Genomic DNA, 16,884 nt, shown 5'->3' with positions numbered 1-16,884 from the left:
TGGCAACTTTACGCCATGAACCAAAACACGCCATACGAGCATTCTACAAAACCATTCTTAAGTGCTACACCTACTAACCAACCGTCATCCATGTCGAGCATAATTTTTTTTTGCAGCGAGCTACTTTTAAAAAAATATTGTATAGTCAAAATTTACTTGCTTTCATAGATCATGCAAATTTGCAGATTCAAAATTGGAATGATCAATTTTAGTTAAAACCCACGTGACAAACGGGTAGCACCGTCTAGCACTAGCGTGTGGCTGTGGACTTTTCCTCCTCTTTCGGTTTAGGCAGGTGAGTTGTTGCGTGAACCGTTTTAGTCTTCCTCTCCTTTCCCCTACCCGGAATCCGGGAACACGAAAGCTAATCATGTTATTCTCATTTCCTCCTGGCTAGTTTGCCCAGCCGGCCAGCCCTCCCATCTCCTTGGTCTCCTTGCCGACCGACCCAGCATCCTCGCTCCGCGGATCTTCTTCCTCCTCGCGCGAGCGCCGCCACTCATCACGCTGCCGAGCGCCCGAGCCCCCTAGCTCGTCTTCCCCCTCGCTCGAGCGCCTCCACCGCAGGTTAATCTCCCCTTCGATTCTCTCGCTCCCGACCGTTTCTCCTCCCATCACCCCACGAACGGATTCCGCCCTTTAGATCTCCGTTTCATAATCTTCCCCAATTCGTAACTGAGGCAAAAATCAAGGTAGGGAGGCCGCCCTACCTTGCCCTACTGGGTCCTCCGCCCGTGACTCGAAGTACTGATTTGGTGGTTGCAATTACGGAATTGCTGTAAAAGCGTCCCAGTGAATATTGTAGCTCTAGTTCCTTTCTGATTAGTTACTGCAAATTAACCAGTTGAATGGCCTCATCAGTGACTAGTGAGCACCTGAAAAGAAAAAAGATGTGAATGTAGAGGATTTCTGTGGAGGAAGGCTTACATATTGATCAAAGGTGGACGCCTTTAGCTAAGGTGTCCATTTCAGCACTTCTTTTTTTCGAAAAGGGGAGGGTCCCGGGCCTCTGCATCAAGTGATGCACACAGCCAATTTTATTGCAAAGTTGTAATGAGTTGTATAATTCAGCGGTCGGAGATCGTGGATACAAAGATAAGCCAGTGAAATAAATCAAACATAGCGAGTCTATGCATTAAGTCGTCTAGTAGGCCGCCAGCCAGCACGGTTGAAGATATCCCGTGAGATCCTCTCCAGCCGGGTGCATCCAATAGCCAAAGGTTCCCGCTCGTGCGCAGGGAGCAGGAACGCCCATAGCCGAATCCAGTGCATGGCTTTGTAGATAACCTGCAAGAAATGTGGAACTCCTGATCGTCCATTTTAGCACTATAGAATAGAAAATTGCAACCTCTAGAATAATTTGCATTGTTTTGCCGCTTTGTTTTCTTGATCAGACTTTGTTTCTTGTATGCTCTGGCTCCTAAACAAGCAGTAATGGATATTGATGATGTGCTTTGCAACCTGCGTGTTGTCGGTGTGCCAACAAAGAGTGCAATATATATATGGGGGTATAACCAGAGTGGTCAGACTGCACGGAAGGGCAAGGACCGCCACTTGAGGATCCCCAAGAGCCTACCTCCCAAACTGTTCAAATGCAGGGATGGTGAGAATCTCAGATGGATTGATATTGCATGTGGCCGTGAGCACACTGCTGCAGTTGCTTCTGACGGATCACTCTTCACTTGGGGTATGTCCCTTTCGATTGGCTGTCTTACAAAGGAGCAAATTGATGAATGTTAACTTCAAGTTAAATTGTTGCTGTTAATGTTGTCACTGTTATATTTGGATTTCTGAAATATTGAGTTATTATTCTCGTAACGCTTGCTGTCATAGTGTCATTGCTAGATTCTAGTAAAAGTAGTTGCCTTAGTAATAAAAGAAATATTCTCTCTGTTCTTGAATACCTGTCACACTCACACTACCTAGGCATTCTTTCTCAGACCAGTCTTATCAGTTGTACTTCCTTAATTTTACTGCATTGTTGTTTGTTCTTACTATGATTATTGTTTTGGTCGATTTTCACCTTTATCGAGTAAACTTGTTGTACTCATAATTTGGTATAAAAGAAGTACCTAGTATTTGCTTCAAAAGGTTATATGTGCTAAGCTCATTGATGGTTAGCCCATAGGTATGTTTTATCAATCTATTATAGTGCTTCATTGCCACTGGTGAAAGGTCACAGATTTACTGGATGAAAACAATGACTTTATTTTTTTGGCTGAAAATAATAGTTCACATTCAACATGAAAACTTGCAGGTGCTAATGACTTTGGCCAGTTGGGAGATGGGACAGAGGAGAGTGCAAAGGAACCTAAAAAGGTTAATGCAATTGAGACTGAGTTTGTGAAATCAGTGTCATGTGGTGCACATTGTACAGCTGCTATTGCTGAACCTCGAGAAAATGATGGCACCATATCGAAAAGCAGGCTCTGGGTTTGGGGACAAAATCAGGTTTTCCTATGTTAATTTTACTGGTGACTCTGTCCTTTTAGATTCAGAACCAACTTTAATTGATAAAACACTCAGCATTTGCATTATCCTTGCAGGGCTCAGATTACCCTCGCCTATTCTGGGGAGCTTTTGCACCAAATACGGTAAAGTTTCATTACAGTGGATCATTCGTCGCTTGACAGGCCTTTCAGCCAACCATGTTTAGTCACACATACTTTTTCTTCTTATCCTCTTTGTTTGATGTTTCCTCTTTCTTTACCTACCTGTTTCAATCGGCCAGAAAGTTATTTTCTCTCATAGAACACACAAGCATTGTGTGTCGACATATTGATGGGAAAAGAGAGTTTATATACAAACCCCTGTGAGGCACCCCACAAATACAAACACAAGACACTACATGACATCATAGCCAGGCAGTAGCATCTGCAACCCAGTTGCTCCTGCCGAACCCCAAGCCCCTCTGTGTCTGTCTTGATGTGTAGTCAAGAAGGCACATGATGGTTGGGCGTTTGCAATTGGACATAAAGTAAACAAGATAATTATGCCAACGGTCTGCATTAGAAGAACAAACATGTTTAGATACGATACCAATTGGATATGCCATATGACCTTGTATAGGAATGTATCATTCATTTCTATTTGTACCCCCAATGTCTTATTGGAATGGGACAAGTTGACCAGATTTACCAATAAGACACTAGTAGAATTTCTACTGCATGTCCAGCAGGTTTATATGTGTTTTTTGTTATTCTTCTGCGTATTGTTTTCAGCAAACAAATGTGATCATTAAAAGGAAATGTAGATAATCTGTATGCTGTTTAGTCACATGGCCGTGTGTTTTCTTGGTTTTGCAATCTGCATCTAGTTGTACCTCCTGGCCTTCAAGTTTTACATACCTCATAAGAACCAGATTGGAGGAAAAATATTGAAATTTTATGTCAGATCCATGCCTAAAGTTGCTTCTTAATAAGTGGACTAGGTTGATGGGTGTTGCTAACTTGAGGTTCTTATCATGCACTAATTCTTAAGAGTTATAGGTGCAGATTGCTATATTAGGCTTAGCTTTGGCTAATATAACACCGTCACAAATACTTCCTCCGTCCAAATATATAAGACCAGCACGGATTTTCTATTCCAAACTTTGACCACTATTAGACAAATAATATTTAACATATATGTACAACAGTTAAAATATTTTCCAATTCGAATCAAATGATATTAATTTTGCATCATATAACCTCATACTACTAGTCTAATGATCGGTCAAAGTTTAGCAAAGAAATCTGTATTGGCCTTATAGATTTGGATAGAGGGAGCAACTCTGGACAAAATTAAATGCCACTGACAATGTTGTCTTTGTAATGCTTGTTTTGGGGGTGAACTTATGGTATACTGAAATATCAGTTATATCTTCACAGGTAATTCTGCAGGTTTCTTGCGGAGCTGTTCATGTAATGGCCCTATCAGAGGATGGTGTGCTGCAAGCATGGGGTATGTCCATGGCAAAAAGTTCTTTTTTAATTTTCTGACCATATTTTACTTGTAAATCATTAGGAAAGACGTACCAGCCTACATACCGGACTGTGAAGCTTTGGGGTTTGGTGCAAACTTTGTCGATTAGTAGTGACCAGAACCTAACGCTTAGTCGATCAAGATTGCTTGTTGTGGATCTCTTTTTTTAATGAAACAAGCTGCAGGATCCACACCCAGTTTTTTTCTTTTCTATCTATTAACAAGATACATACTACTTTCTTACTAACCAGGCTACAATGAGTATGGTCAGCTTGGCAGAGGTTGTACTTCTGAAGGACTGCAGGGGGCTCGTGTATTAAATGCTTATGCAAGGTTCCTTGATGATGCACCTGAGCTAGTGAAGATTGTTAGAGTATCATGTGGAGAGTACCATGCAGCTGCTATATCAGAACATGGGGAGGTGTAAGTCATCCCAAAGGACGCTGATCTCTGCTGTCAGTGAAAGTTGTGTGGTTTTTTGGTTGGCTAAATAAAAGGTTTTGATTTATGGCAGACTAACCATGACCAGTGTGAAGCATGAATTGTTAAGCAAATGCCGACAATTGTTTTCTTTTAGCTTAGTGCCATGCGAACTGATGAGTTGCATCGTTACCGTCTCAGATCAGCTTTGCTACTGCTTAAACCATTGTATTTCTCTGCATCTTAAAGATGCCATCATTGTCAACAAAAATATTGTGTCATGTGCTTTGTGGTTAGAAGTTCAAAAGTATTACGTTACTAGAGTTAATGACTTATCAATTGTTTTGCTGAGTTATTTATTTGCTATCTTGGATTTTATCATATACTCCATCTGTCCGCAAATAGATATCGGTTTAGAATCCATGTAGTTAAACCTTTCAAACTTTGACTATCAATATGCGTAGAATGCGATTTTCAGATGGAATCGGTAATTATGAACTTGTTGTGTAAAATTCTTCTACTCCGTTATAATTTCTAAACTTTAACAGGCATATATTAAAAGAGATGGCAGTTGTCAAGGTTGTGTTGGAAACTGTGTTTATGTATAAATGGCATCTAAGCGCATTACAAATATTTGTAGCATGTTATAAGCCTTCATGTGAAGTCAATTTCGTAACAGCTTCTGATCTTCAGCCTTCATGCAGGCCTAACAGGTTCATGGTTATTTCTATTTATAACCTTTGAATTTTGCAGATATACATGGGGACTTGGAAGCATGGGGCAGCTTGGGCATCGGTCCCTTCAGTCTGGAGACAAGGAACTAATCCCAAGGCGAGTTGTTGCCCTTGAAGGAATGGTAGCTGGGGATGTGTCTTGTGGTGGGGTTCACTCTTGTGCTGTAACTGAAGGTGGAACCCTATATGCTTGGGGCGGAGGACATGTGGGCCAGCTGGGACTCGGACCTCAGAGTGGTTTCTTTTCATGTGCTCTTAACGGATCTGACATGCTACTTCGTAACATTCCAGTCCTGGTCATACCATCAGGTGTCCGGCTCGTTACTTGTGGCCATTCCCACACGCTTATATCTATGAAAGATGGCCGTATATATGGATGGGGTTATAATAGTTATGGTCAGGCGGCTAATGAGAAATCTACTTATGCTTGGTACCCCTCTCCAGTTGATTGGTAGGTGGCATAGTTCCATCCCTCTTTTTCATGTGTGATACATGTAATCTTTGCTTCATTTGTACTCCAGTATCACCGTCATTGTTTCATTGTGCGACTCTAGGTCTTAGTTATCTTTTCTTTGCTATAGGTGTGTTGGAGAGGTGAGGAGACTTGCTGCAGGTGGTGGCCATTCGGCTGTCCTAACTGATGCATCCTCCTTAAAAGAGCTATGTGAGTTCAAGCTAGCGGAGACTGTAAATGTGTCGAATGCTCAGATAATTGAAGATGTTGCATCAAGAACTGGAGCTGATTCCTTGGCACGATTGTGTGAGAGATTAAGGTATGACCGTATGAACACAGAAATATGTGGCATGTTTCATTCTTTTTTTTTGAAACATAGTACAAACGCAGACGCTCACACACACGCATACACTCACCCCTATGAACGCACACACGCACACCCTACCCCTATGAGCACCTCCGAGTGACTGAGCCGGCAGTTCTTGAGAGATTGACGAAGTCACCCGCCGGGTAGAATAGCGCCGGTTAAATCCTGAAATAAATCAGATAAATGTGAGCACCCACGTCAAGTCTAGGACTTGAACTTGGGTGGGCTAATTCCACCACAAGAACCACACCACTTGAGCTAGGCTCAGTTCACTGGCATGTTTCATTCTGTTCTGCATACCAGTGCAAAGTGACAGTAAGCACAACCATATTTCTATTTAAGACTCAACTTTTTGCATACAGCTTGTTAGGTCTATAAAGTCAGTAGGCAACTGTTGGAACTTAGTTTCTGGAAAGAAGATTTTAGTAAAGAGTCTCAGCTTTGTTCATAGGAACTTTCGTTCATCACATTATCGGGCCTGGTTATTGTTTTGTGCACTGGCGTCACTTATTTTTGACATATTTACAGGGAACATTTGGTCGAGCAAGGGGACTGTGAATTCCTGGAAAAGCACATGGTTGAAGAGATTGAGGCTAAAGCCGGTTAGAGTAGTGATGATGCTTCGCACGATATACATTGATTCAAGCACTAGTTCTGTTGTGTTTCATGGGAAGTAGGAACTGATTTCTGCGTGACTGTAAAACCTCATTGGTGTCTCCCAAGTGTAATGAATTAGAGGAGGCGCTCTGTATGTAAACCACAAACTTCCAACTTTCCATGTGGCTTGCAGAACAAATTGAAACCTGTACGTTGCTAACTGAACAAAATTGTAGATGCAAACTCGTTGTTGGTAAAATTTCATAAGCTGCACAACAGCTGGACGGACCTTCGCTGGGATGGCATGCGTTGTTCAGATGCCAGTTGTTATTCTTGTTCATGTTCGAGTGATGAGAATAACGATCCGTGATCGGTATATGCTGGCTGCTGCCGGGGGTCTGGAGGGGCTTGGACAGCAAAGTCATTCCAAGATAGTGATAGCTTAATTCTATATGAAAGGAAATATATATCGTCTGTCAACAAGGTCGTTGTAGTATAGTGGTAAGTATTCCCGCCTGTCACGCGGGTGACCCGGGTTCGATCCCCGGCAACGGCGCTAACTTTTGTTTTCTCCCCCTCCAGACTATGGTAATGTATGCTAGCTTTTTTGATAATATAATACGGACTGCTAAGGTCAATGCGTAATCAGGTCTCCTAGCTGATACAAAATCCTTTCCAGTCCCGCCAACTGTTACGTAAGTACTCCAGAAGGTAAAAAAAGATCCTTAGCTTTGCAGTGTTCCTTTTCCTTCCTGTCCAGAATTGCAACCTGATTTCAGAGCGCAGCATGACTTCCCAATGATCAATCAAGACCTACTGATGTTGGAGAAGCAGGATCCTCGGGGATAGATGAATGGACGTCACAAAGGGTAGAGCGTGTTTTATAGCGATGGTTCTTCAATTCTCCAGCCTATCTGCGCTTGTTAGCCATACCTCTTTTCAACCCATAAAGATAAAATATATCCTCCACCAATTAAAATCGACATAAATAACTCTTTTTCAAAAGTTAATCAAAAATAAGGTTAGCCTCCTGATTGTAGTGTTCAACCCAGATATGAACTCCAGAATAATATCAGCATAATCCTCGTACATAGTGACCTCCCACCATGGGTCATAGCACTTTAGGCCTCCAGATTATCCGTACCTGCGACGTCGAAAATGTTGTGTCAGTGCCATCCCAAACCAAAGCGCCGCAACTTCCGCGACATGAACATCGGGACAGTCATCAAAGCACTTTTTTTTTCTGAAGCGGACTACGGCAGGCAAAATCGAGCCTGCACACCATTTCAATTAAATAAAGAAATCGGGATACAACAAGTACAACAACAGCTGGGGAAATTTCACAGAACCACACTTTTTGTGACAGTGGTCTCACAAAACCACATTTGTTGCTAACAGTCTCACAAAACTACAACTCTTGGGGCAGGGAGTCTCAAAAAACCCTAATCTCGATGATTAGTCGGCTTGATGGTGTTTCTGACGACCCAGGCTCACAACGTGGGATTGGAGACGGGTCGGGAAGGCTGACGTGGCAACTGACTTGTAGGCCGTGGCATTGGAGACTGGTCGGGGAGGCTGACGTGGCAACTGACTTGTGGGCCCGAGTGGCATTGGAGACAGGTCGGGGAAGCGGACGTGGCAACTGACTTGTGGGTCCGGGTCGTCAGAAACACCATCAAACCGCCTAATCATCGAGATTAGGGTTTTTTGAGACTCTCTACCCCAAGAGTTGTAGTTTTGTGAGACTGTTAGCAACAACTGTAATTTTGTGAGACCACTGTCACAAAAGTGTGGTTCTGTGAAATTACATAACAAATAAAACCTAGACTCTTGAACATGCCAACGGCGAAAGAAATGCACGATAAAGAGCGCCATCGATGCAGTCAAAAGGCGTCGATCTGCCGAGCCCACCCAACACTGTGTAGTCTTTGTAGCCGAAAGGAAGCAAACAGTCGAGGATGCACCACGACACCTTCGTAGCCGGCAGAGTCGAAGGGTCGTGCGCCACCGAGACCCACCATGACGCCAATGTGCCGCAGATAAAGTCCAAGGGAGACACACAACCGAGATCATACCTCCACTTGCCGTCGGCAAGCCGAAGGACCACACTCCACCGAGAATACAACACAACACCTACGTGCCGACAATGAAGGCGAAAGGTATCACATGCCGAGACCACACCAAAGGATAAGAAATGCACGCTCTCGCCGGGCACAATCAACAACCTAAGCAACACAAGAACCACCCAACCTCCAACAAACCCAAGACGAGATGCTCCACCTTGGAAGAAGCACACCACCGGGTGCCACCAAGAGTCATCGTCTCCACGACGACGACCCCAAGAGGAAAACGACGTTAAGACGCCTTCGTCGCCTGATCTAGCCATGGGCAAATCTTTGGTTTTCACCCGGAAACGGAAGACCTCAAAAGTGAGGGAATGAAAAGCTCCTCGATGAAGCCTCCGAAAAAAAAAACAATGATGTCGGCATCGTCGCCATCGGCAAGGACCAAGGTCCTGCAAGTTTTCACCCGGAGCAAACATGCCCAAACACCTATCTACCGGCAATCAACACGATTCTGAACCCAACACAGCATCCGACTAGCCGAAGACCGCAACCAGCACCAGAATCGCAACCGCACCACGCGGGGACGCCGCCACAACGGCTTACCCTGGGCCACACCGGCAGAATTCAAACCTGACCAAGTCTGGACGCCGCATTGAGATGCCATAATGAAGTTGCCGGAGACGCCACGCCACCACGACATCCCGCCGGACCCATAGCGCCGCCTGAAGGGCCGCTGCCGCCGTCGAAGGAGGCCTGCACCGGCCGGAGCAACGGACGCCGGATCTCGCCGAGCCCGCGGCAGATCCGGGCAGCGCAGCCCAGCAGCAGGCATGAGGGGCTTGGATCCGGTCCGATCTGAACCGAATAGCCCGGAACCGCCCGCCGCCGCCAGATCTCGCGCGCCCACGCAGGAGCCTGCGCGCCGCCGCTGGTCTCCTGGCTCACCGGAGAGGACACTCGCACACCGCCCCAAGAGCCCGCCGCCTCCACAGTAGCGCCCGCCACTGGGGAGCATTCGCCGCTGCCTGCACAACACAAGGGGAGCCGAGGTAGAAAAGACGACCCCGCCGCCCGGCTTCCTCCGGCGGCGGCAAGGGGAGAGGAGGGTGCAGGGTAGACCGGGGCGGCGGCGGTCTAGGGGTCCGCCCGAGTCGCCCTGAGAGCGACGCGAGCGGCTCTTCTCAGCAATCGTCATCAAAGCACTCATTTGCACAGCCCACCATGGCGCCATGTTCATTCCAAATAACAGCACCGGAAGTACCAGTGAATAAATCTGGGTCAAAAGATGCATCAACATTAACCTTTCCATAGTTCTATGGAGGTTTGATCCAATTGATCGACTTCACCCTTTGTTTCACATCCAATGCTTTAGAAAAAATCGTCTTATGCCCAATGGGACGTTGGAACCGGATGATATTGTACCCGCCGCCGGGAGTTCCCACCATAAGTACCAACAAGCCACCGAGATCAGTTCATGGAAAGGGAGCTGTTCCAGACTTGGAGCGATCGGTGCCACAGTATGAAACAGAAACTGGATTCGCCGCAAGTTCGCTTTGCGGTGAACAACTCCTCCTAAAACACTGGCAAACGACTGGCTATGACTACCACTGATTTTCTTAATAGAAGAGCACTTTTCCTTCCAAATTATGTACTCCAAATGTGAGCAAGAGCGATAAAGAGCAGCTAGGAAGTCACGAACTTCCAACTTTGAAAAGGCAGTACCACAAGAACAGATGACAGCTACAGCAAATGGCATAAACAAAAAGGCATAGAACAAGCAAAAGAGTCATCCATATTCAACTGAAAGAGTTCACTATAACAACCAAGGGTGCTTTGATTCTCAGAATTACATGATAAATTATTATTATTGTCTTGAATTATGTAAATGATAACAAATCCTTTTCCAGCTACAAAAGAACCACCAGCATAACAACAACAAAGAATTATAAAGCTGCTTCAGTAATCTCTTCCTTCTCAAAAAGAGCTATATCTAGGGGGGCCTAGGCCCCAACCATACACTCTTCACTTCCAAAAGCTGACCATGGCATCAACCTACTTGGTCGCCTTCCCATTCTCAGCAACAGCTTCAGAAGCAGCAGCAGATGGGTTCAGCTCATCCCAGGCCTCAATCCAGGTGACCATGGCATCAGCAAGCTTCACAAAGTAAGGGTCAATCTTCCCAAGCTTCTCCCTGACCTGCTCTGAAAGTGAGATGTAGCACTTCTGGACAGTGTCGCACTCCTTTGACAGGGTGGCGTTCTGGAAGAACGGGATGATGTCCTCCTGCCAGAAGATGCCCTTGTACTCCTTCTTCAAGTTCACAAAGGGGTTGCTAGCCTTGCTGTGCCACAGGTATGGGAGGCCAGTCTTCACTCCCAGGCTCAAGTGGTCGCAGATGACCTGTAGTTTACATAATAGGATTAGTTTCATGTCTGAAGTTAGACAACTGCTAATGGAGGATATAATTGATTTGCAATTATACTTTCCAAAGATACACATACCTTCACACACCATCCAGCCCACATGTCGTCGTAGCGACCAATAGGCTGGCCATCTCCCATGAGGCCAAAGTACATTGCAGGGCCAATAAGAGTACGGTCAAAGGCAAGGTTCATGCCACACATGGGGAAAAGGGTTCCCTTTGGAATAGTCAGGACAGCATCAACATACCTGAACAAAAGATAAGAGATCAACAACATTTCTTTATGCAAGACAACAGTTGCTGATTAGCCGATCAGCAGTGTGACGAAAATGTGGTACCTGCTGTTCCTCTCACGAGGCTTGACCATCTGTGTGGGTGCATCATAGTCAGGAATGTTGAGCCACAGGCCATGGGAAACAGCAGTGGGGGCACCCTCCCTAAGGCTGAAGGGGTACCCACGAACAAAGTCAGCACCTTCACGGTATGGGTCGTACAGGGTGTTGAAGAAAAATGGGGTGGATGGGCTAAGGAGGTTCTTGATGTGCTGCTCAAGAGCATTGATGTCCTTGCCAGATGGGTCCTTGGCAACCTATTTACAAAGAGAAGCAATGCAGTTCAGTCGAAGCAACAAATAAGCTATAATGATTAAACATATTTAACAAGTGAACCATCTGACTGCAAGATTACTAGATACTGCGGCTAACGGTTGACTAGTGACTACTGGTAAAATTGTTCAAAGTGTGCGGATCTCTGAAAGTAAATTCTAATGTGTTCATCTTCAGTGTGAATTTCAGATAAGTATAACATGAAATTGACCTCACGGGTGCTTACCAGTTGACTCGGATCTGAAGCAAATGTCCTAGATCTGGTCACACTAGAGCCTCCCAATGGATTTGGTTAATACATGACAAACTGAATCTGCCAACTCGTGTGCCACGACCGGATCACATAAACTAGGACCTCTAACCAAATGAAAAAGACCCCTCCCCTGTAACGACAAAGTGCTAACGAACTGACAAAATCTAACAAATGGACTACCTACCACATGCATCAGACGAAGAACATAATTGTCCTATGATCACAGAAACCATACGAAAAAATTCACTTTCATGGATTATCTACCATCCAATGCAACCCAGGAGGCTGCTTGCTGTTTTCCCAGAAACGGCCTATGCTAAAATATGCTGGGGGATCAAGATCTAGTAACCTACACCTGCACCTCATGGTTTGAATGACTGATCGGGCGTTCCTAGATCCAGATCGGATCCAGCCAGATCTGGTCAAACTAGAACAAGCGCGACCCAGATCCGGGCCCGAGATGCAAGCTTACCATCAGATCCGCACAGAATTGGACCGAATTACTAGTAAAATCGACCAGGCAAGGAGAGTAATTCGAGTTGCGCAGCAAAGCAAAGAGGGAAGGGAACTTACAAAGCAGTCGTCGTCGATGGTGAAGACGTACTTCTTCTTGGAGACCATGTAGCCGAAGCAGCGGCAGGCCGAGTCCTTGAAGGAGATGCATGAGGCCTTGGGGCCGAGGATGCGGTTGATGTCGTTCCGGTTGTAGAGCTCGTAGTCGAAGCCCTCTGGCACCTTGATGACCTTGCTGGGGTCGCCGTCCTGCACGATGATGAGGTGGTACGGCTGGAAGAAGGGGCGCCACATCTCGAGGAAGTCGAGGTTGCGGATCGTCGGGATCACGATGTCCAGCTGGTCCTTGAGCAGCGGCGTGGAGGGCACCGACGACCCGGGGACAGTCACCGTCCCCGCCATTGCAGCAGCTGCCGGCTGGATCTCGCGATCTCACGCGCCGTGGATCTCGGCTGTTCCTGTAGGCGAGCGGAGGAAAGTGTGTGTGTGTGTGTGTGTGGGTTTGGGCTTGGGGAGAATGAGGGGGTTTATATAACGCTCCGGGAGGAAGAAGACTTTTTATCTCTCTTCTTCAGCCACGCCTCTCTGCCCTGGCTGGCCTGGCCCCGCTTTCCTTCCGTTTTCCTTTTTCCAGCAGTGCTACTTCCTTTTTTTTTAGGCTACGTCGATCGCAGATTTGTTGAATTTTCTGATACGTCCAAAAATACATGGAGAGACCTGTCGGCGCACGAGAGAGGTGTCCTGAGTCCTGACGGAAACGTTTTATTTCTGTGTTGATAAAAATAGATTTAACTTTCCGATGGTAACAATATCTCTACGAAAACGTATACGGTCGAAATAGCAAATAGTCTTAACTCGTCTGATACTGGTATGTTTAATTTTACCCGTTACAATATCGGAAGGTATTAAAAGCTTCCAAATATTGTTTAAGGCGATCTTGATTACCAATATTTCTCAGATTATTTTCTATTTTTAAAGTATGTCGAATATTGTGCCCCTATTTTCACTCTTTGTACTTTGGCTCCTGATGTTCGTCGATTATTAAGCTAAAAGAATTATCATATTGCACTACCTCCGATCTACTGTAAGTGTCCCAGATTTTGTACTAAATAAAAATAAGAAATGAACCATTTACAAAACTGTCGAGCATGCAGTTCGTTTAGGTTGTTCATACATTATATTACCAGTTGCATTATACTTTTCCATGGTATTAGACTATTTCTCTACACTGCATGAAAACAACTATCATTAATCAGTTAACAGGACGGGTGTATGGACGGACGTGAGCATACGCATCATTTCTGAAGGGCGATGTCGTAACCGTCGCGGTAATCGCTCAAATAGATCCTTTTACTTATTTAATATGTTAAATGATAAAGATAGATATGCTTGCCATTTGCTTATTTAAGATATTAAATTTGCATGACAGATACGCTAGCTCTTTACTCCTTAAAATATCAAAATTGATAAAGATAATAATGCTTGCCATTTGCTTATTTAACATATTAAATTTGCATGACAGAAATGCTAGCTCTTTACTCCTTAAAATATCAAAATTGATAAAGATATTAATGCTTGCCATTTGCTTATTTAAGATATTAAATTTGCATGACAGATATGCTAGCTCTTTACTCCTTAAAATATCAAAATTGATAAAGATATTAATGCTTGCCATTTGCTTATTTAAGATATTAAATTTGCATGACAGATATGCTAGCTCTTTACTCCTTAAAATATCAAAATTGATAAAGATTTAATGCTTGCCATTTGCTTATTTAAGATATCAAATTTGCATGATAGATATGCTAGCTCTTTACTACTTAAAATATCAAAATTGATAAAGATATTAATGCTTGCCATTTGCTTATTTAAGATATTAAATTGGCAGGGACAAACACGCTTGCTCTTAGTTACTAAAGATATAAATTATATTTCACTAAATTAGGAAGGAAAAATACGTTTGCTCTTTTCACTGAAGATTTTGATATTAAGGTATAGTTTATATTTTGCTACATTCATAATTTATAAATCATTACCCTTGGATATCATTTTTAATATTTAATCATGAAACTCGATATTTTAAAAAATAGCTCGCTAGCTAGTCGTGTAGAATGAACCATGGCACAACTAGACATGATGAAATCTGAACTACATTGTAAGGAGAGGTATCTCTGAGGTCTCAAGTGACAAGATGAAAAACTGCTTGGTCATTCTATTCAAGGTTAAGTGTTCATTAACTTAGTCGGAAGTCTGATTCATGTCGTCAAGAAAAGAGGTTGAGCTATCCAAAGGAGGTCATAAACTTGCTTTGAGCTTGGCCAGCATATATTTTGAGGCAAATAGATGAACATAAGTGAGCATTGTACAATCAGTCTCGTATGAATATAATCTTTACGAGCACTTAAGGATTTATTCATCCTCCTGGTGGCCACTAAGAATCAGTAACCTGGTAGCAGCCAGAAGAATCACATGATTAAGGGATCGGTACTCTGTTTGTATGTGATCCGAGTTCAACTAAAGAGCAAGCATCATGACCACATCTGCACGAACATACTACAATGACTCTACTTTTGCCATGTGTATGTTGTCTAGTGATATGGTCATAATAAAAAAAAACATTGGTTAATCGTTTACTTCTGCATTGGTGACGCGTATATGTCCCTAGAGATGACGCATCATTGCTAATGTGTTAACTCGATGACTTTAAGGCAAGAAAGAAAATCCGCGCAACATACCAAGGGGCATAGTATTTTTTTGACGAAACAACCATCAGCGGGTTATATTCATTGTCAAAGACGCCGCCGGAAGAATCCGACAGCGGAAAGTGATCCAGTTTATGAAGAAAACCGGACCCGAAAACCTTACAACCAACACAAGGCCACAGAAACCTAGGAACCACTAGATCGGAGCACAGCCAGACCAGACCGGTCCAGGCGCGCCCGAAGGCAAACAACAATACAGCAACGACAATGACGCAATCAAACGGGCCACGGAAAGAAAGAACCCCAAACTCGATGCCTCTCGGAAGGTAAACGACGCCTAAAGATGCCGTCATCGAGCAAACCAGCGCCGCCGGAATTTGGGCTTTCGCCCGGGGTGATTTCTCCATGGGATGCAAGAATGCCGAGGCTTCACGATGGCGCCACCAAGGAAGAGAGCGGCGCTCGAAAGCGGCGCCGCCATCGGCACAGACAGAGGCTGTGCAAAGCTTTCGCCCGAAGCACTGCGAGCACCACATCCAGACTGCCGCAAGGACAGCCCGCACCGCATAACGAGAAGTCCAAGCTCGAACCTGCCGGTGCACGCTGTGCAAGAGGCCAGCGACACCACACCCAGAGCCCCGCACCATAGGCATAGGCGCATACTTACGAAGCTATTATGTTTGGATAAAATTGAGGCCCCTGTTTGCAACACATGATAGGAAAAACAAAGGAATATGAAATTTGCAAGAATTGGATGTCATGTTCTGTGGATTACTACATGAATATAAAACAGTTGAATTATATAATAAAGTTGTTTGGATGTTTCACATGAATTTTACAGAAAAGTTTTTTCAAGAGAGAGAAAAAGAGGAGAGATAAACACACATGTTGCATTGGAGTTCCCAAAGGAAGTGAAAGCATGAGGTTTGAGCAAATGTTTTAAATTCTCCGAAACTTGAAGGAAATGAAACATTTCTATAGGAATTATAGGAAAATTTGCTGTGAAATTCTTATGAATATCCTTCCTTCCAGACGGGGCCTGATTGTGCGAAAGGACCATGAATCAGATGAATGATTTTAGAGGTAAAATATTTTCAAAATTTTGAAAAGTGAAAAATACAAGCAGTACATTCGACGTCATTTGTCCTGCCCAGTTGCTCCTGGCACGCAGTGAGACCTCCATGGGGAAACAGTGGATGGAACGTGCATACAGAGCACGCGTGGCTGGGTCGAGACGTCGGTCCGGGCTGGCCACTAGTGCGCCGTAGCAGCAGCAATGTTGCGCGTTAGGCGCATCGGCGGTGCGGTGCGGTGCTGTGAGGTGAGCGGCTGATTAGTTCGGCGTCTGCGGCACGATTTGCGGTGAATTCACTTGGCCGAGCCAGCTGTCCCGGTCCATCGGGTCAGGTCAGGTCGCACGCGGTTAGGCTCCGTGGGAACCGGAGGAAGCCGTCAACCCCCGCCGTGCCAAACACTGCCCGAGTCGCAGCGACTTTTACTCGACTCGACTCGCCGTAGCATGGCAGCCCAATTATTCCGGTCTCCAGCCTCGCTTTGTTTTGTTGGTCCCTACAGCGAGCACATTTGCTTCGGTAGCTGCAGCAGTTGGTACGTGTTATGTATCCCTCCGTAGTGGCATGCCAAATTGCCAAGCTTAGCCGAGGCCCGAGGGAGCTCGCGTTGCGATTACTACTCGGCTCGACGGAACCGTCGTCGTCTCGTGGTCCATCAATTACTGCTTACACCGACTAATCGGCAACAACCTTGTACGAATTGAATCCATGGCAT

The 16,884-nt window shown here is 44.8% G+C and overlaps 2 protein-coding genes and 1 non-coding gene across 3 annotated transcripts; 2 read left to right on the top strand and 1 right to left on the bottom strand.

The window, feature by feature from the left end:
- The first annotated feature begins 337 nt into the window (after nt 1-337).
- On the top strand, nt 338-6,825 carry LOC100838871 (ultraviolet-B receptor UVR8). Its single transcript, XM_003562262.4, has 9 exons — nt 338-567; nt 1,433-1,687; nt 2,258-2,451; nt 2,547-2,594; nt 3,870-3,942; nt 4,215-4,386; nt 5,137-5,568; nt 5,699-5,890; nt 6,467-6,825. Exons 2-9 carry the CDS (start codon nt 1,435-1,437, stop codon nt 6,543-6,545), a joined length of 1,443 nt encoding a protein of 480 aa, XP_003562310.1. The 5' UTR covers nt 338-567; nt 1,433-1,434; the 3' UTR covers nt 6,546-6,825.
- Nucleotides 6,826-7,019: 194 nt separating this feature from the next.
- TRNAD-GUC lies at nt 7,020-7,091 on the top strand. The gene has a single exon. It is a non-coding gene; the product is annotated as a tRNA-Asp (tRNA).
- A 3,324-nt stretch (nt 7,092-10,415) lies between these two features.
- On the bottom strand, nt 10,416-12,909 carry LOC100838265 (UDP-arabinopyranose mutase 1). Its single transcript, XM_003562260.4, has 4 exons — nt 12,455-12,909; nt 11,362-11,612; nt 11,103-11,271; nt 10,416-11,001 (listed from the first exon to the last, which is right to left on the bottom strand). Exons 1-4 carry the CDS (start codon nt 12,794-12,796, stop codon nt 10,654-10,656), a joined length of 1,110 nt encoding a protein of 369 aa, XP_003562308.1. The 5' UTR covers nt 12,797-12,909; the 3' UTR covers nt 10,416-10,653.
- Between the last annotated feature and the right edge of the window lie 3,975 nt (nt 12,910-16,884).

The sequence above is a fragment of the Brachypodium distachyon genome, chromosome 1, assembly GCF_000005505.3.
Source record: "Brachypodium distachyon strain Bd21 chromosome 1, Brachypodium_distachyon_v3.0, whole genome shotgun sequence".
Classification (NCBI taxonomy): Eukaryota; Viridiplantae; Streptophyta; class Magnoliopsida; order Poales; family Poaceae; genus Brachypodium; species Brachypodium distachyon.
Note: the sequence above shows the minus strand (reverse complement) of the source record. Positions and strands in the feature narration are given on the sequence as shown.